This window comes from Carettochelys insculpta, chromosome 7 (genome assembly GCF_033958435.1).
Source record: "Carettochelys insculpta isolate YL-2023 chromosome 7, ASM3395843v1, whole genome shotgun sequence".
Lineage (NCBI taxonomy): Eukaryota > Metazoa > Chordata > Testudines > Carettochelyidae > Carettochelys > Carettochelys insculpta.
Genome location: NC_134143.1, coordinates 40807821 through 40829240, shown reverse-complemented (window position 1 = coordinate 40829240; position 21420 = coordinate 40807821). Strand labels below are relative to the sequence as shown.

The 21420-nt window shown below is 42.8% G+C and overlaps 1 protein-coding gene across 4 annotated transcripts in view; it reads right to left on the bottom strand.

The window, feature by feature from the left end:
* HECTD2 (HECT domain E3 ubiquitin protein ligase 2) overlaps positions 1-18725 on the bottom strand; it is a 133127-nt gene extending 114402 nt beyond the window's left edge. For 2 of the 4 annotated variants that reach the window (XM_075000368.1, XM_075000370.1), the window contains exons 1-2: positions 17990-18195; positions 7786-7915 (exon numbers count right to left, since the gene is read on the bottom strand). In XM_075000368.1, the coding sequence (XP_074856469.1) occupies positions 7786-7915; positions 17990-18190 (331 nt within the window). In that variant the 5' untranslated portion in view covers positions 18191-18195. Of the gene's footprint in view, positions 1-1801; positions 3471-7785; positions 7916-17989; positions 18196-18359 lie in introns of those variants that run through there. The other 2 variants (XM_075000369.1, XM_075000371.1) reach the window with 2 other exon arrangements.
* Between the last annotated feature and the right edge of the window lie 2695 nt (positions 18726-21420).

Here is a 21420-nt window from a genome sequence, read left to right as displayed (position 1 = left end):
CAGCATTGTGGTTTGTGCCCCGGCCAGTTCCATGGATTGGGCGGCCAGGCAGCACAGTGGCTTCACTCCCAGGCTTGAGCTCTCCCACACTCCCCAGCCCCTTGCACTCAGCCCCTACCTCATTTTCCAAACAGCCTGTCTTGAGTCCCTCCATGCCTCCCAACCCCCAATACCTCTGCCCTGACTCATGCGTCCCCACAACCCCTACCTCTGTCCTGAGTCCCCTGCATTTCACCTCACATTTACTGTCATATTGCAGCTACCCCTGCCCTGGAACTTCCCTCCCTTGGGGGGATGTAATATTATAACAGCTGTAAGAAATTTCAGGTACTTTCAGCCCCAGCTCAGCCACAAATGTGATTAATGCATTTTTTTTAAATGAGGATCACATCATGAAAGCATGTCCTCTGAAATGGTGGCTGTAACATGAGGCATATCTGGTATGGAAATAGCTTGCAATGCTGGCTAGAAAAGTGCCATGAGAATGCCTGTTCTCACATTCAGTTGACATGTTAAATAAGAAGCAGGCAGCATTATCTCCCATAAATATAAACAAACTGGTTTGAGTGACTGGCTGTATCAGAGGTAGGACTGAGTGCACCTGTAGGCTCTGAAGTTCTACATTGTTTTGCTTTTGAGTTCAGTTACGTAACAAAAAATTCAACAACTGTAAATTGCAGTTTCACGATAAAGAGACCACATTACAATGTTTGCATTAGGTGCCCCAAAAGATACTATTTCTTTTATTATTTTTACAGTGCAAATATTTGTAATAAAATAAAATGAGCACTTAACACTGTGTATTATGTGTTGTAATTGAAATCAATATATTAGAAAATGTAGAAAACATCCAAAATATTTATGATGCATTTCAGTTGGTATTTATTAACGCTGCAATTAAAACTGAGAATAATCATAATTAATATTTTTAATCACAGTTAAACTTGAGTATCAGAGGGGTAGCCGTGTTAGTCTGGATCTGTAACAGCAACGAAGGGTCCTGTGGCACCTTATAGACTAACAGAAAAGGTTTGAGCATGAGCTTTCGTGAGCACAGACTCACTTCTTCAGACTCACATCTGAAGAAGTGAGTCTGTGCTCACGAAAGCTCATGCTCAAACCTTTTCTGTTAGTCTATAAGGTGCCACAGGACCCTTCGTTGCAGTTAAATTTGAGTTTACTGTGTGAGTTAACTGTGATTAAGTGACAGGCCTGCATTATATTATTCACAGACCAGATTTACAATAAACGGGAGTTAAGGTTGAGAGTACCTATAAACATAGGAATGTAATTTAGGGTATGAAACACTGCAGGGACATTGAAATTATTCCCAAAACCAGCATTATAAACCCAGAAAATTCAAAATTACAGTTATGAAATCAAAACATGCTAAAGCAGGGCTATGTACATTCAATCTTACCTCTACCCTGTAATGATTACAAACAATAACCCTACAAGTCTGACTGATGAGTGTTAGTGCTTTCAGTTTTAGATTAGTTTAAACTGATTTATTGTGCATATTTTAGATTTTCTTCTATGCCTTTCCACACCACGTTTTTTTAATTCCATATGTTATATATTATACAATAATACCCTTGTAATGATTTTAACCATCAGTTACTGGCATGTGCTACCAACATTAAGTTAATTTTAACATAATTTTCTAATCAAGAAAAAGCTAAAAGGTCAACACCAATGGAAGCTCCACATGGATTCTAAGGATAACAGAGGAAGGCTTAACAGTTGAGATGGAGCAGGTCACAGGAGATTTAGTAATTTAAAAAATTAATCTGGGTATCACCTTCTGGACATTAACTGATGAAGTACTTGTCAGGATTTTGGGCAAGCATCGCAGGAATTTGAGATTCCAGAACTGAAGTCAGGCATCAGAGCCAGTATCAACGTTGAGTCAAGCTGAGAGTCAAACTGGAGTCAGAGTCAAGAGTTAAGCCAAGGGTCAGGGACAGTGAGGAATCAGACTGAAGGTCAATGCCAGGTACTAGCATCTGTGTTATAGTTCCAGGATCAATGTGGCGACACAACTGAGGTAAATAGAGTTCATGAACAAAAAAGAAGGGTAGTACTGGCAGCTAGCTAGGGATCTGAACTGAACCTCTGTGGATTATGGGTCACAGTCAGTGGGCAGGTAACAGCAGCTGCTGGGTGACAGTACAGAGATGGTGTCATCCAACGCTATCATCTTCATGACCCACTTGTCTGTTGTAACATGCTAAGAGATCTGTTGGAAATGACAAAAGCAATCTCCAAAAGTGAGGAAGTGGGCAAAGCTTACAAACTATTGGTGAGGGAGGAGGTAAAGCCTCGATAAAAAAGGGTGATATGCTCTTCTTCTCTGGAACCTTTGTCTTTTTCTAGCATGTTTGGGGGTTCTGTGAGAACTGAACTGGGTGCAATCACTGGACAATTGATAACAAGACTGACTAAATCTTCACTTGCTTGTGGGAATGTATACATCACGGAACCTCAGTGTGGCCCCAGAGTCCTTCAGCATGTATAGGGACCTGTCCACAGCTCCCAAGAAGAGCTTTTGATCATCAAACAGGATGTTCTCAGCAACATTCTGGACATTCTCAGAAATCGTGATGACTGGAACCAAGTGACTTGTGCATGACAGTCGCTGTGGAGATGGTCTGCAGCATCTAAGGATGCCAAAGAAAGGCTCTGGCTAATAAGTGACCCTCTTTAATGATTACCTAGAATGTGCCTGTAGATGATATTCAATACAAGATGCATACATCTTGTAATCTGTGTAATCATACTTGGCCATGATCACCTGGCAGTTTGCAATCCAAAATTGGAGGGTCATGGATGAAATTGCCTTTTAACCAGTTGTTCACCCACGCCTTTTACAGCATTTACCAGCACAGAATTAAACTAGAGGTGCAAAACCAAACATTCTGAGTCTCTTGTAAGAACAGAATATGTCCACTGAGAAGTTGGTGGCAGTTTGCAACACAGATTTTGCTAGATCCAGGAGCACTTCACTAGTGGACAGTGCAAGCTGAGAGACTGCAAAATGTGGAGGTACTCTTTATTCTCCTCAAGAAGTGTGTAGAAGGCATCAGTCACTCTCAAACTGCTAGACTTTGACCATCAGTGATAGTGGAGATAAGACTGCCTCATTTGGAGATGGAAAAAGGGCATCCTGTTCCTCTATGGTGATTGTTTGGTGTAGGAGATTGCACAGTCCTGATTTTCCTCTGGAATGGACATGGAGGTCTGGCAAATTGCTGCCGATACGTTGCCCAAGCATCCAGTCTAGCCACTGAGGAAGCCAATGCAGAGAGGGGGCATTATTTGGGCTGATCTCACCATTCTTGATATGGATACGGGTTCTTTTTGAAATAAAGGCTCCTGGATTGATGTGGAGGGGATCAATGCAGTGAAAAGGGAGGCATCTGACTGAACATCTCCTTCATCCTCCTCAAAATCATCCAGTGAGAGTATTTCTGTAGAAAAGGACAAAGAATCTTGTAGTATTGGGAAGTGATGGTAATCTGAAAGAGTAGTTTGGTCTTCATAAGCAGGGTGGACTCCTACTTGTCTGACACTGACAAGTTCCCACTGCAGCACAATTTCTGAGGTACCCAGTGAGTCAGTACCAATGCAGCAGATGGAACTGTTGGTTTTGAGCTTCAAAGCATTGGTGACGAAGGGCTGAATTTCACTGATACTGATACAGCCAAGTGTGAAAGTACTCTTGGTAAGTCTGATGAAAACAGTACCATTCTGAAAGAGTATGTGAGATTAAAAAACTATAACAGTATAATTGACACTCTCTCTTTTGAAAGATCTTGTTTCTCCCCTATTTAGGCTACTAAATTTTCATCGCTTTATTTTTAAAATATGTCCAAGAATTTGAGGTATGGTTTTAATGGAAGATGCTATTAAAAAGTGTTATAAACAATAAATACGTATTAAACCTCATCTAAAGCTTTTATCTGTAACTCAATAGGTTTCCATTTTCATTAAAACTTGCTTACTAGTTTACATTTTTTCTAATTAATCAAACACCAAAGTAGTATAGCTAATCTGTTGCCAATTGCACTAATCTCAGCAGGAAGCTGAAGCAAAGTGTAGGTTCTCTTCACCCCAATTAATGCCAAACTATTCAGCTACCATTCATGAGATAATAGATGAGACCTGTCCTCAGACTCCTGAGCATAAGTGTTGTAGACTTTAGAGAGCGTTTCTTGCCTGTTCTCACAGCTGGACTTTTAAGCAATCTGAAGGCAAAAGTAATATAATCAGAAACAAAGAGGATAGTGAGATATTACATCAATCTTAACAGGGCCTCATGCATAACAAGCGCACAGTTGCTCCACTATACACAGTATCATTTGTGCTCTGAAAAGGTATTAAAATATCCATAATTAAAAACCTAGTTTTTGAGTTCCATTCAGCTTTGTGGAACTTTATGTGCTGAAGGATAAGCAGCAATAGTGTTTTCTTTTCTTGTAATATTGTGTTCCCATTTTTAGCTGGTTGCTTAGTTACATTAGGTAAAAACTTAACCAATATGTAACAAGCATTGTGAAAACTTTGAGGAACAAATCCTTACTGAGGGGAGAGAGGAGTGATTATTACAAAGACATGAAAAAAAAAATCAATGGTTCTAAAACAGTGTAATTTCTGAAATGGCTTGAAAATCATTTAAGCAGACTTTGAAATCAGTCAAAGTGGAAAAAAATTCTATCTATGTTTTACTTGTACAGCAAAACTAGAAAATCCAGCCTCGGTAGTGCAGGGTACAAGCCTTTTCATTACTGATATTTACTGCATTGTATTATTCTAATTCAGTGTTGTAGCTGGTATTACAACAGTACTTAAACATAAATTTATTATATCAACACTATTTGCCTTATCTTTTTCCTGACAAATATTATATTCCACTAACTTTAATGTAGCAAAGCATTTTAATATATTTATGCTCCTGGGTTTTTTTAAATAAGTGTCATATTCTCATCTGAATAAAGGAATACCAAGGAAAAGCTTTTAAATTTGTGTATTTCAGTGAGCAATTTCACTAACCATACAATCTGATACAAACTATGAAAGACACAAACAAATTTTGAAAGTTTCCACCCTTCATCATAACAGAATAGTATGCAATTAGGTCTTGATCCTGCAAATATGTGAATTGTTCTAGCAAATTCTCTGAGACTATGCAATGACTACTGCAAGCACTTGTGCAATGAAGAGAAAATGTAGTCCTTGCCAAAATAAGTGGGTTTTTTTCCTGAATGAATACATGCAAGTTTAAAAAAAAAATCACTATTACAGGGATAACAACTGTACCCACGCTTCCATGATCCCTTCAAAAAGCTTCTGACACTCATGAAGTACAAGACAGTCTCTGGCGACTACAGATAAGTTGAAAAAGTTAATTTTTTTTTTAAAATGTATATGTGCACATGAATTCTACAAAAAGGTACTATATCCAATGTGTTATTTATTTTAATATGCCAACTTTCAATGTACTGCAGATTACTTTATCAATACAAGATTGAAAGGTACTATTTTCCAGGACAACACTGGAACTTTACCACTGAAGAGGAAACAACTGGGGTTTGTGGCACCACCAAGACAAAGTGATTTGGGATTCTAGCATAAGAATATTGTACATTTCAATTAAAATGAATGAGCAAAGAATTTAATATTGACAAATTGTCATCTTTAGCTTACAGCATTAACAGTGCACTGATCTGAATTGATAATTTTATACTTTTCAGACCTCTTTCTGACTCTAAGAGCATGTATTTGGTTTATGCTCAGTTTACATTTGTAAGGTTTTATTTACAACTACAAGACTTACTGGGAGTTGCTTGGGTCATTCAGGGAGGAGATGCGGCGTTCAGGCGTCAAGTCAGGGGCTTGGAAATGCAGGGAGGGCTCAGGGTAGGTGGCTAGGGATGAGGAGTAAATCAGTATAGGAGACTAGAGTTGTAGTGGGTGGGTGTTGCAGGAGTCAGGGTTAGACGGCTTACGGGGTGAGGAACAGCTCAGGGCAAGGGTGGGAGGAAGCAGAGCAGAGGGTTGGCAGTTGTGTCAGGGTGGGGGAGGATTTCACGAAAGTTGTAAGACTAAAGGCAGGAGTTGCCATCTTTTCCCTAGGGCCAGCCTGGGGCAGGGGGCCATGCAGGCCACACACTGCCTGTGCCCGGCTCAGGGTGGTGGGGGCTGCTCAGCCACCTGCTGGCTACTGCCCGGAGTGGCAGAGTCCACATGGCCCAGACAGTGACTTTCTCCCTGCAGTTCCCAGGGTGGCCATCCGTTTCTTGTGGCAAGACAAGACACCAGGGGCCAAACTGGCAGCTAGTAGCTGTTCCCTGGGGCAGGGGTACAAGCTGCCCTACTGTGGTCATTCATTAATATAACTCTCCCCTGTGGTCAGTTTGGAATATAGCTGACCCTGTTCCCAAAACCCTCCCTTTCTATTTGATAAGAAACAATCACATTCCACACACATCCTATTGTCCTGACACAACCAAACCCGGCCTTGCTTTAAGTTAGGATAAGAGGAAGCTGCATACCAAATTTGGTAATCCCAGTACTTACCATTTAAGAGGAAAAACAAAAAAGCAATCCTGGAGCACTTTAAAGACTAACAAAATGGTTTATCAAGTGACGAGCTTTCATGGGACAGACCCATAATCTGGAAATTCTGGAAGAGGTGAGTCTGTCCCATGAAAGCTCATCACCTAATAGATCATTTTATTAGTCATACAGGAGGATTTCTCAACCAAACGGACTGAAACAGCTGGACAATCACATACTCTCGAATATATAGTAGATCATAAGGATAAGATAATGAGGGCACTCTTGTTTCAAAACCCCTAGCCCTGGTTCAAGCCAGAGTTGCATAAAGGAAGGCCTGAACTGACCTAATGCCAGTGGAGCAGAAGGCATACAGCTCTGACCTGCTTCGTAAAACACCTCTTTTCTAGGCTTTACACATGCTGTCTCTGACTCTACCCACTCCCAAATCTACACAGGGATAATCATTCACTGCCTTTTCTGACTACTTTCAGGCTACTTTGCTCTGTTTGTGTTGTGCAAAATAACCAGAACAGACTGAAGAATTGTGCCCAAAGCATGTAATTTAAGATGAACTATGTGATTTACAGGTTTGTAATTGCCTTGCCTTTTGCAGTTCAGTGATTTGTGAACTGGGATACTTGTCTACTCAAGAACAGTTATGTATATTAAAATATGTAACACTGAATTTCATAACACTGTACTCACCACTATAGCCAGAATGTATACCATCAGTGTTAATTAGTACAGGCCCAATCTTGCAAGGTACAGTCCAGTTCATATGGCAGAATATATAGGTACACCTTTAAAGTCCACCTTTTCTGTGATGTCTACAAAAATTTCCCATCTCTCAATGGCTAAACAAACGGCAAGCTGTAATTACTGTGATTGCTGCTACAATTGTGATTATTGCTGATTGGCTTTGCAATTTGTGCATATAGCAATTCTACACTAAATCTTCTGATTCATGGAGGACAAAGAAATAGTAACACACAGCCCAGTTGTTTGTCTCATCCACCTGTTAAGTCTTGTCTTTGAGAACGTAAGCTCTTCAGGTCACGGACGGTTTACTATATCCTCTCACAGTGCATACCACTATGGAGACTCAACATAATAAAGGTTTGAAAACACTATGGTAATACAGATAATTAAAGACTTCAGTATATTAAACATGTCCCATGGTGATTTAGTAACTTAATTAAATAACAAAGCATTTTATTCTCTTACCATTTTTTATGTTGGGTATAACAAGTTGTGTAGATGAATTGCTGTTTTCAGATGCTTCTTTCTTTTGGTTGATTGTGGAAATAAAACTGCTAAAAGTAGAAAACTGGTTTTTGACTCCTCTCTCCAATCCCTGTAATTAGGAAGGAAATAATAATGAAGCACTAATATCTATTATTATACAGTAATTTTAGTCGTGAATTATTTTACGGAATACTTAAACAACGTGCCTCTTGAATAAGGAATAGATACAAAAGTTATACCTAAATATTTATGAACAAATTTGTTTTAAGTTAAACAGCAAAAAACACTGTGAGATTCCTGTCCATTTTCCCCATGTTTTGAAACTCATTCAGTGGGTTACAATATTGAAGAGTTATGCAGATAAATTGGGAATAGCAGATATTAAATTATTTTAATATATTATTCTCTATGGCTGTGTCTATACTACCTCCCTACGTCGAAGGGAGGATGGTAAGTAGGGTGTTGGGAGTTTATAAAAGAATTTCTGCGGCGCATATGCAGCACTTCATTAAGCAAATTCTCACCCTCCCACACCCCGCAGCAACTTTTAAGTTTTAAGCTTCAAAGTGCTAGCTTGCGTCTAGCCGCAGCACACCCACTGGTACTTCAAAGTGCCCAGGGTACTCTGAAGTTCCTTTACTCCTCAAAATATTGATATGTACCACAGCACTTCATTAATAAACTCCCAACACCCTACTTACCATCCTCCCTTCGAAGTAGGGAGATAGTATAGACAAGCCCTATGTACCCTGACTTTTTTTTTGCATGCTATTGAGTTTACATTTAACAGGGCATCTCAAATACATTACAACTATTTTTAGAACAGAAGTTTAAAATAATCTTTGTTAAAAATATCCCCATGTGGCCATGAACCTTACCTGGGCTGACTACTGGTAGTGTTAATCTACACAGGACAATCAGAAAGCCAATAAAAATCAGTAGTGAGCCTATGTGAAGCAGTAACATACAAATGATTTTTTTATGTTGCCTTGTTTGAAGGAGAAAAACAAATGATATTAGTTCCCTTGAGAAACAACACTTTGCCCTTCTATAGAATTTTACAAAGGTGATATTATTCCTATTTTACAAACAAAGCGAGGCTCAGAAAAGCTAAGTCTGGAAGGTAGCATCAGTGTGGAAATTTTTAGAACTCTCAAGGCTCTGATCACATCCACCATCAGATAGATTCGAAATCTTCTCACTTCAAGAATTTAGTCTTCTTCAATTTCACTCTTGGCCATGATAATTTCGGTGCTCACACTAATCCAAATGACGAATTTGGCCCACAAACCTTGCCAATGCTTTCACCACTAGAAATACTGAGGTGTTCTGTGTTGCTACATTAAATTATAACCCTTTATATAAATCTTCAAAACTCCAACTGTAGTTCTAAAAATAAATAATTTTTTAAACTGACTAATACTGAAAATTTATTATTCCACCCATTTTTAAAACCCATGTTTTCTTATACTTTACCGAAGGGGAAAGAAAAACCTGAAAAAAAAAAATCATATAGCTGCAGTTGAGAAAAGCTATACATCCACACACTCATTCTGAAATACAGGTTGAAGCTCTCTCATCTGGCACCCCAGGACCTGATTGGTGCTGGACGAGAGAATTTGCCAGATGATGGCAGATTGATATTTACTAGCACACTGCCAACATTTCTACCGCTTACGGGGCTCTTAGAAGACATTCAGGGGTAAATTACAGCTAGATAACAGCACAGAACACAGAGACAGGACTGGTGGCTGCAAACAAACTTTATGGGATCATGGGAAACTTGGCCACACTCACAATAAATAGACATTTGGCTAATAAAATCATGACAGATTACGGAGTTTGCCAGATGAGAGTGTTCCAGATTAGAGAGGTTCAACCTGTACAACAATAAGCTCAGAAGGTCCCAGAAAATCATACACTGAAGCATGGCAAGAACTGGAAATTTTAAATAGTTAAGAAAATTCTACTGCACTTGCACAAGGGGCCATTTTTCATTGCTTAGCCAAATCTGAACAAATTTAAAGGAGCAATGGAAAAAAGAGTCAAATTTGCAAACAACAACAGTAACAGATTTAAAAGCAGCAGTCCTACAAAAAAGAAATTTCAAAAATCAAATGGAGAGAGAAATCTCTGAACTGCTATTTATTTGCAAATTTGACTCCATCAACCAAGGATTAAACAGAGACTGGGAGTGCCTCGCCCCTTACAAAAGCAGCTTTTCAGCCCTGGTTGTTAATATCTCCCCATTACACTCTGACAATGGGCCTGTCTGATCTGATTGGTTTTTGACCCTTTTGATACATACTACTGATAATGGGTCATTTCCACCTTGCTGAACAGACCTTTTCAGCTCTGGCCCTCCCTTCTTCTGGGACCCCACTCTTTAAATACCCCTTGGAACCCTCCCCACCCCCAACTCATGCATGTGATGAAGCGCATCTTTGCCCACCAATGCTTATGCTCCAAAATATCTGTTAGTCTATAAGATGCCACAGGACTTCTTGCTGTCCTCAAAGATACAGACTAACACAGTTATCTCTCTGATATCAATCTCCCTGGACGTTCAGTAACATTTTTAAAAGTAGCAGTCATACAACAAAAATAACAAAAAATCAAAAATAAAATGCAAAAAAAATTCAGAGTTGCAATTAATTTGCAAATTTGACTCCATCAACCAAGGATTGAACAGAGAGACTGGGAGTGGTTGGCCCATTACAAAGCAGTTTCTCAGCTCGATGTTCACACCTCCATATTAGCAACCAACAGTGGGCCACATCCCTCCTGACTAAACTCACTATTTCTTCTCTCCTCTCTTGATGTTCACAACTGCACATTAACTGCCAATAATGGGCCACATCCAGCCTGACTGAATAGACCTTGTCAGCTCTGGCCTTCCCCTTTACAGAGAACCCTCTCTTTAAATCCTCCTCTGAAACCAACCCCACTCATGCATCTGAAAAAGTGGGTCTCTGCCCATGAAAGTTTATGCTCCAAAATATCTGTTAATCTATAAAGGTGCCACAGGACTTCTTGATGGTTTTGAAGACACAGGCTAACTCAGCTACCTCTCCGATACATATAAAATTAAAAAAACAATTTTGAGGGTAGCTATCTGGAGCATACAGAATACAAATCCAGACAATTTCCTGGAGCTTGAATTCAACTGATGATCCATTATGAAGAACAAAGAATCAAATCTGCTTTACAGACAACGGCTATGGGAACATCTCTGAAGTAGGATGTAGTAGCAGGCTTATCTCCAATTAAGTGAGCCTTTTCACAACCTTCTCAATTTCAAGCTACGTTTTCAAATATTTTCCTTGGCCAGAGGAGGATGAGTGGGCCCCATGGTGGCCAAGGGATAGATAACCTGGCCGTCTCTTTTCCTTCCCTTATTCTGCCCACAAAAAGCAAGGGTGATACAGTTGCCAGCCAGGCAAGTACAGTAAATGCACATGGGAAGAAGGGACAGGCTGACTGGGCAACCAAGAAGTAGACTATAGTATCAGCTTTTACAACCAGAAGAGCAAGGGTGAAGGGCTCCCAGTAGGGGCAGAGTGGCTGGCTTCCCACACCACACAATAGCGAGCGCACAGTCCCTCGGAGGAAACCAAAGCTGGCTCACCTCTGACTTTCCTCTCTCTAGCTGAGGGGAAAGACATACGTATGAGGTAGGAGTGCAATTCAGTGTGGCGGATGTTTCCCCTGGGCATATGGCTTCTAGAGGATTGACGGGCTGGATGGGCTCTCCTGCTCTGTAGAGTGGGAGCAGTGGTGAGGCAGCCAAAACAATGAAATGGGAACAGTCGCAGTTGGCTATAGGTACAATCCTAATCAAAATCCAGACACAGCAAAATGTTGCGCTGACTAAAATATTAGCTGAAAGGGGAAAATTAGGCCACAGCAAAGTGGTGCTATGGCCAAGATCTCAGCTGAAATGGGGCATTTCAATTGGGAAACTGAGGCACAGCTCAGTGAATCTGTGAGCAAGATCTCAGCTGAAAAGGGAAAGTAAAGCTCTTAAGGAGTAATGCACAAGACGGGATATTTTATTTGACAGGAGGGAAAAAGTTCAAAATATGCATGTAGTAGTCATGCTTATAATAGAAGACCTTTTACAGAAGGAGACACTTCAGTCAAGGGACTCTACTTGCATCTCACATGGAGGTGGAGCAGAGAGGGGAAGCTGTCTCTGGGGAAGGAGCATAAATTTAGCCCAAAAGTTTACTCATATACATGAAGCTCAAGGATTGAGATGTACCTGAAAGAGAGTATGACATAGTTTGGGGCCAGGGGTGTCTCTACCTGACCCTACCTAACTGAAACTGGAGATGTAACTGCTTGTTTCAGATCAACTTTGCAGATGGTGAGCCACCTGGATGCTCTTTTATTTGCAGCAAGGGTGGATTGAAGAGAGGATACAAGCCTGCTGAATATCAGCAAATGAAACACCATAAGCCTCTGTCTGGCTTGTCTAGAATCTGAGTCAGAAACAGAAGATAGGTTTACTCACTATTAATAAGCTGCCAGGATTGTAGGAGTTGGCTAGGAGGACTAAAGCATCCAAAAAGATTAGTTTGCAAGAACTACAGGCCTAGCCATCTTCAATTTCACATCTTAGGTAGCGCCCTTAGGATGTATATTTTCCAACTGGCTATCTTCTCCTTTATGGCTAGAACAGAACATATTTACTCAGATTGTGTCTAGATTGCCAAGAACTGTCAGCAAAAGATACGCAAACCCCACACTGCCTTTGCATAGCTCTTGCCAACACTTCTGTCAGGAGAGGCTTTCATGACATCTGACCCATATATCAGGAAAACTCCTTCTCTGTCGAGCTATCCCTTCTTCCTCCTGGAACGAGGAACAGGGATGTTGGCAGAACGCTCCTGATGTGGTAGACTGCTGCCGAGAGACCTCCCTTTTTGCAACAGAAGCCTGAAGTCTAGACATGGCCTCAAGGAAAAGGAAGATGGAGGTTTTGCATGCTGAACAATCCCCAATGCAATACAGTTTACATGAAGGGGGACAATGGACAGTTGGACCTGAAACTTGATTAGGATGTACCGGGGGGCATCAGTTCTGGAGTTTTCACCAGGGCAAACTCATTAGATGTTGGAGGGAATGGCAACATTAACCCGACAGAATTCTCTCTCGTTCTACATGTTCAGCCTCCCTCATCTGGCACCCTTGAGACGTGAGCAGTTCTGGATGAGGGGTTTTGCCAGACCAGGAGCAGTCAATTCTGTCCCTATCTCAACCTCTGCTCCTGGGCTCCCCTCCCTGCTGCTGCCACAGCTTCCTGACCCCTCTCTTCTCTCCTCCCTCCCAAGCAGGCTCCCCAGCCACCGGCTCACGGCCCCAGCCACGCCTCCCCAGGTCACACCTTATTGTCTAGCTCCACCCGCAGCTTCCATGGGCTGCAGCTTTGCACACAACCCAGGACACGGCTGCCTGCCTAGCCCTAGCGATGAGCCGCTAGAAGCCACCACTCCCCAGCCAGGGGCTTTGTGCGCAGCCAGGTTACCAGCCCAGGCCACTGTTCCTGGCCCAGGCTCCCTAGCTGCTGCCCCCTCCCCCACACTACCACCAGACCAGCTGTGGCTGCCCTGCCCTGGGCTACTGCCACTGGTCTGGCGGGCCCCTCTTCCTCCTCCAATCCCAGGAGTCCCTGGCCCTGAAAGATCCATGGTCCTGCTGGATAACGCCAGACAAGAGAATGCCAGATTTAGGAATTTTAACTTGTAATAGCAGAGATTACTTGCAAGAATAAAGCCATACACTAGAGAAGCAATTCAGGCAGAAGTCCACATTGGTAGCTGATTATTTGAATCTCTCAGAGGATGAGGGAAGTGGAATTTGAGAGTTGGTGCTGGCAGCCACTGAGGAAGTAGTTCTAGGAATAACTAGACCTCTGGCTGATTAGTTCTTAATTGACCGTTTTGTCTTAGTGCAACTTAAAGCTTCAATATTCAGGTGTACATTGGCAGCATGGATGTATTTATTTCCCTCACCATTAGAACTATTAAAGCGTTCACAACGTAGGATCTAAATAGGTCTTCAGAATGTAGAGCTCTTCAAAAGGAACAGAGGGAACCAACTGATGGAGCTGACACAAAGCCTGAATTTCTAAGTGTCAAAAATCCATTAAAGGATCTTATGGTGAAACATAACATTTCTAGAGTGTGGGGAAGCTGGGAAGCACTGCAGACTTCAGTAATGGCGTCACTCTCTCTTCATAAATGCTCTACCTTAGGAAAGGATTTTTAGCTTATATTAATGTCAGAGAACGCATGTTACTGAGGTTCCCCTGACAAAAAGTGGGATCCCATTCCTTCAGGACTGGATTGGTTACATCAAAAGCAAAGCTCGCAAATTTTCAAGGATGATTTTTTTTTTTTAATTTTTTTTAAACACACTTTGGACATGAAGTTTTGGATGAACCCACATCTCCTTTCTCCCAGGCAAGTACCTTAATCAATAAGCTATAAAGTTGTTCTGACTCTCTTTCTGGCCCAGTGAATAGTTATGAATTTATATAAAGAAAAACAGCTTTTAACTAGAGAAGTAAAACCCCACTTAATTAATTGACCAGTTAAATGTTAAGCTTAACTGATTAAATGGGAGGTGGGAGAGGAGGCTGGCCAGGGAAGCTACTCCAGAGTAGCTCCCCTTGCTGCCAACAGAGGCTGCTCTGCCTGGCTAGAGCACCCCGTCTGTGTTGCTCCCAAGCCGGGGGCTACCCCAGCCACACTCAAGTACCCTCCGGCCATGATGGGTCATGAGGGCCTGGTGCAACATTCTGCCCAAAGCAGGCAAGGGGCTGCTCCAGCCCCTAACAGTTAACTGTAACCAGTAAACCTCATCTATTTAGGGTGATGCTTAAAGGTTAACTAGTTAAACATTAACATCCCTACTTTTAAACAAAAGAGATTAAGAATGCAAGAGGCTAAAACAGAGATGCTCAGACTAAAGCTTCTGAGCTGCAAGTGGCTCTTAACATGTCTCTGGTGGGTGCTTTGCAGAACATGATATTAAAACACTGAATTAATCAACCAATCAGAAGGCTTTTACTATGTTATTAACCAAATATAGTTGATAAAATACTTGGTTAGCCTTTTCACTTTGACAATTTTATAAACTAAACAGCCCCTGCATATACTGTTTAAATATTAACATATAATACAGTAAATGAAACAATGAATTCATACTTCTGTGCTCTTTTGGATAATGCTGATTGCCAATCTGGTGCCTGAACCATTGAGGTCTTAATATCAGTGGTCTATTGCATAGGAGTTAGGGCACTCACATGGGAGATCTGAATTCAAGTCCCTGCTCCAGACTGTGGCCTCAAACACGTCGCATAAGAGCCCCAAACAGTACACTAAAGATTATTAAAAGGAATGTATAGACATATTTAGACATAACATAGACTTTTCTGATTTGCTAACAAATTCCAAATATTTTCAGAATCAAAACAAGAATTTATTTTATTTTTTGGTCTACTGTCAAAACCAAAAATAAACTGACCAGGTCTAACCCAGAGCACATGTTAGAATAGGAACCTAAGGGATTATACCTGTACATGGTGACACCTAAATGCACAGAAGAGTATGGAAGTTCCTGTTGGGAAGATAATCCAGTGCTTTGTGTTCTGAACTTTCAGAATCAAGTTACAGGGTTACACGACCTCGTAAATGGATGCACAGACATAAGATTGTACACGTGACATGCAGTCAGGTGACCATTACCTCTGGGAAGTATGCTGCTGAGCATCAGTGGTGATGAATTAGTATGAATGTAGGGAAGCTAGTGAATGAGTCATGAGAGTCTGTCTGAATCTGCGAGGTTTACAGACATGTCTCCATGAAGAGGCAAATCTGAGTTAGCATGGCAAGAACATGCCCTGGAACAAATGTATAACTCTCTTGTATACCCTGGCAATGAGAAAGCAGCCACTTGGTACTCTCACAATTACAATACACATTGGTGTAAACTATTTTGTGTTGAATTAATTAATTCACTTATTAATTGGAATCCAAAGATATTTAGCACAGATTCACAACCTTTGCCTGGGCTGTGACTGTAAATGCAAATGTGTCTGAAAATGTGCAGTAGGTATAGTGGGGAATCACATGGGCTGCGCAGCTTGACAAAGTCAGTAGTCACACGAAGCATCAAGAATAGAATCTGAAAGAATCTGTAATTATTCACCCAAATATATTTGTCACCTGAATTAGTCAGATAATGGGGTACACCTACTTGAGCACAGGGGAAGGAACCTGCTTGGGATATGTGGGCATTCAGTCAAGCTAATTCCTGATGTCTCCTTATTCTTGTGCCCACTTCAGGCACTCATTCCATCGGGGGACCAGTTCCTTGATGAAATGGAATTGGATTTCTTGGATGTAAAGAAACAGGACAAATGAGCTAGGACAGATCACATCTCAAAGTGCAAGGAGACCATTCCCTTTTCTCAGTCCCATAACCTTCATATCAAAGGAAGTGATGGGGAGGTCCTCAGAACGAGATGAGATTAGTTGTGGAAGGGTGGGGAGGTAATGGCAGTCCTCCAATTGGTGGACTTAACTTAAGGAATCATGACTTGCACTCTAACAGTTTGTTCAAACATGCATAACAAAACAAAGCTGTGGCCTTATCTAAGCCATGTTCCTTGTTCTCTCTGTTTCCTTTCATGTGCTCAAGTCAAGTGTCAGTTGGGTATCTGACTCCAACTGACTTTCAAAAGGAGTTAGGCACCTGCTGCCACTTGAGCCTCTGATTATCTCCTCCTAATTTTTTACTTGAGTTCAGAAGTGCTAATAAATCTAGGGATCTTATCCAAGTCCATATTTGTGCAGATTAACGTTTCACAAAGTTGGCAATCTTTTAATGAGCCAGAGGCCTTCAGTTTGGTTGTATACGAAGACAGACACTGGCAGAATATTGCAGAGAAATTTACATAATCTGACTTTACTAGCTGGTATTTAATATTACCATTGTCATAAGCACTGTGGTCATTCAATTTAAAAATGTAATTGTGTAGAATTATGACTTCTAATAATTTAGTCATTTAAAACTAAAAAGACTTCAGCATTTTGACCCAAAAGACTAGAGAAACTATTGTTTGCTCCTTCATTCTATGAAAATAGTCTCCAGTTACTTGACCCAATTAAAAAGTTACAAATTATAACAAGGAAATCAAAGTTAAATGGTGGAAAGTGTTAAAATTCTAACAAATACAGAGATTTCACTGAAATAAGGTTTATCAAATGGATTTTTTCCAATGTCAGTATCTTACTTTATCTTCAACTTTACCAGATAATTTCATGGAGACTAGGTCTATCAATGGCTAATAGCCAAGATGGTCAAGGACACAGTTCTGGGTATCCCTACAACAGAAACTACCAAAAGCTGGGACTGGATGAAAAGACACGGATCTTCTGATAAACTGACAAGTTCTGAAGCTTCTGGCACCCCTCACTGTGAGATGACAGGATACTGGGATAGCTGGACCATTTTTCTGACCCAGCATTACTATGTTTATTTTACACGTTCATAAGTTTAAAAGGGGCTGTTCTGTATTAACCCATACAGCAATAATTTTAACACCAAAAATGTTTATCATCTCTGTTTAAGCAGACAGAAGAACACAAGAGAATCTTTGAAATAAAAATTCTTTAAATACTGCAGAAAGTGTGAAGCTCTCACAATAATTAGCATTACTTTCAAGGTGATAAATTTACCATAAATACATGACAGACTGAAAAAGTGTTTTAAATCAATTTACAGTGCTGTAGAGCTCATTCATGTCCAACTCCTCCCCCAGAAGAGTCAGTATGAAATATTAAACAATCACACGCAAATTTAGAATTTGCTGCTACGTCACTGAGTATTGGTAAGCTTTCTGAAAATCAAAAACTTAAAAACACCGAAAAGCATGTAACATAAAAAAGAAACAAAAATGCCTGTTTACTAAGAATAAAAGTAAAATAAAAACTTTCACAAATTAATCATTTTGCTTTCTGGGTTTTGGCCCTTCTAAAAATAGGATTAAATCTGCACTATGATCGCTAAGGAAAATAAATGACAGGTCACGCAATTCCTTTCATGAGGTTTTGCAAAGTGTGTGTGTCAGGAGCCTTACGGCATCAGGACAAGGCACTTGCCCTCCACATACCCCAGCAGCAGTATGAGATGCAGTCAGGATAGGAGGCAATTTCTCTCTCTCCTTTTCTTTCTCCCCGTCTTCCTCTTCCTCCTCCACTGACGAGGGAGCAAAACTGTCCTCGCTCATTCTGTAACCCGGCACGGACCCTTTCTCGGGAACAGCGGGGAGATCTGAGCCGGCTGTGGCAGCCTGCGGGGTCTGCAGTGACATCGCTATTTCGCCCAGCCAACACGCGCCGGGTGTGCGACACCTTCCCCCCGCCCCCACCAAACACCCCCGAGTCGCCCTTACACCCCAGTCACCCCCTCAAACTCATCTCCCCAACGGCTCCCCGCCTGCCCCCACAGATCCGGCCGCTCGGTCACCCCCAAACACCCACCGCCTTCCACAGGCACGAAGCCACTCGGCACCGCAGGGAAGAGCGCCAGTCACCCCCGCCCTACCCCCTGCACACAGCGCCGCGCGCACTGCGGGCACAAGCGGCGGTGCGGCAGCGGCCGCTACTCGCGGGGTCTCGCGCCCCCCGCCCTGAGGGGCGGAAGAGGTGGGAGCGCGGCCCTGCCGCCCTCACTGGCCCCAAGGGCCAGACCTGTTGGGCTCCCCGCTCTCGGGACCCCGCCCGCTGCCCTCACAGCCGCCTACAGCCCGGGAGCTGGCCAGGGAGCCGGTGTCCCAGCCGCCATGTTGTTTACGGGCCGTTCCTAGAAACGCCCTTGGCGACAGGAGGCAGCGGAGGACACGGCTACGGAAACTCCGCAGCGTAAGAGATGCCGCGGTGCCCCGGTCACGTTGCAGGGACTGCCCGCTCGCTGTGCGCAGCCGCGAGTTTGAGCGCTCCAGAAGAGCGGGCATTGGGGAATAAACCTGTACGTCACGAGCGCAGAGCCCACTCAGGTACTCCGCAACCCATCCGCCCGTGGGGACCTCTCATAAGGCTCGCAAAGGGAGCCTGCGGAGGGATCTCTCTGCGTGGCAATGGGGAGGTCCCTTTGCAGCACTGCGTCGCGGCCTGGCAGGCGGAGAAATCCCCCCCCCCCCCCACGGGAATTTCTTGTACCTCCCCCAATCAAACCAGCCGTTCCTCTGTCGCATCCCCGCTGTTTGCCACGTGTCGCCTGATTCGCTTCTAGCACTTGGGGGATCGAACCCCAGTCACTTTCCAGGGGAGACGCGTCGGCGTTGCCGGGATTGGGCAGCTCAGCAAGCCTGCAAGGGGGAGGGGAGCTGGGGACAAAGTGTTCCCCGTCAAAGGCACGAGGCTAGGCAACAAACGTCCCCAGAAGCGCAGCCCTCTCCAGGAATTAGTGCAAACTCTTCCAATAGCCTGTGCGCCCTGCAAGTGATACTGTACTTATTTTTAACACAGACTTAGGCTTCAGTAAAGATCTTGGCCGATAAACGCGTTGCAAAAGCAATTCCCTGCACTGGATATTTGCACTTCGACATCACGGGGCATGAATGAGACAGATCCAGGCCGACTTAATTTGCTTCATTAACAACTGTTGCTACTAAACTTCTTTTGTATTTTGCTGCTACATGTACCGTGGATTCTGTAATTTCCCCTATAATTCATCTGAGGAAGGGGGTCTTAACCCAGGACAGCTCATGACCTCGGAAATTTGTTAGTCTCTAAGATGCCAATGGACTGCTTGTTTTTAAAATTACAGACTAACACAGCTACCCCATTACACTATTTACAACATAGACATGGTAGACCCAATAGACCTCGACAGACCCAACAAGGAAGGGTGAAATAAATAAAACCTAAACAAACCCAAACCCTAACCAAGAGGAGTTTTCATCATCAGAGCCCTGACAGTCTGCTAGAGCCTTCACTACTGAGATTGATTTTATATGGAAGGTGCTTGGGTAGTATGGTGATAGGTGACAGCATGAAACAAATAAATAAGGTAGAATGGATGAAGATAGTTGACTATTTTGGCTTCCTACAATCTTTTAATTTTCATAGCACAATAAGCAGTGGGTGATATTTTTTGATTCAGTGGCATTCTAAAGCTCAACAGAGTTCAACAGAAAGGAGGTCAGAACCCATCATCAAAACAGCTAACTTAGGTCAGTTTGGGGCTGGGACCTTGGAATGGAGCTGTAGCCTGTCAGGCTCAGAAAGGTTGTACAGACGGTTGATTATACTGAAACCAGCCTACAGCGTTAGTTTTATTAGACAAGACCAAAAGAATCTTAAAAATTTGAAAGGATGGTGTGAGTGTAGAACTTCTTGTCCACATGTGTCCTCTGTGGTTCAGTTGCACGTAGGTTGTCCAGATGCTTGAGGTTGACAAGACTGGTCAGTTTCATTAATACTGAGAAAGGGCATCTGTGAAACTTTCACTTTTCACTTGGTTTGCAAAACTGTCAACAGTAACTACAGAGGCAGACAGAGCCTGGGTCTTCCTGTAGGTGGGGTCACAGCCGTCCCTATGTTACTGGAAACAGTCACTGTTTGGAAGGGATCAACCCCTCCACAATCTGGCAGCTGTTATGGGAAAAGGAGGCAAAAGGGTGAGATGTCTGATGCTCTCGACCCTCTTTATATATCAAAATTAGCATTGAGTAAGCTTTTTCTGCAGCAGCAAAAAGAGGGAGAGGTAAAATTAAAATTATATCAGACACCCATTAGCCAGAGGCTGATAGATTAAAAAAAATCCGCATCAGAGGGGAGGGTTAAAAACTTAATTTTTTTTGAAAAGCTGGATCTTAAATCATTCAGGAATTAATGGGACCTCAATGAAAAAACGTTGGCACAATACCACTAATCCCAGCTCAGTCTTACAGTAAACCCTCAAAATGCACAATTTCGAGTTGCGCTTAAATCGCAGTAATGTGAGTTAAGTGCAACTTAATCTCCCCCCAGCCGTGGCTCAACCCCTGCAGCCCTGCGCGTCCCCGGTTCCACCCCTCCACTGGCTCAACCCCTCCCCCACCCACAGGCCAGCTCACCACCTGTGCATGGCTCTGGCTCAACCACCCCACCCCTTTGCGTGGCTCCGGCTCTGGCTCACCCCCCCTCAGTGCGTGGCTCTGGCTCAACCCTCCCATCTGACTTCAACCCCCCTCCCATGCATGGCTCTGGCTCAACACCCCCCGTGCATGGCCCGTCTCAACTCCACCCCTCCACCCCCCTTCCCTACGGCCCTAACCCACCCCAGGCTTAACCCCTCTGCCCCCTCCCACAGCCCCCACCTACCACCAAGTTTAATGCTCTCCAACTGCCCCCCTCAACCCCAGGACTTACCTTTCAAAAGGAGTTCCAGGTGCTCTTGTTGCTTCCTCCGCTGCAGAATGTGCTCAGGCAAAATTCGAGTTATGCAAGGGTGCATGGGAATGCAACCCTAGTGTAAGTCAAGGGACTACTGTACTCCTGTTCGTTAGTATTCTGTATTATGTAGTTAGCAGGAATTACAATTTCTCTAGTCACAGCG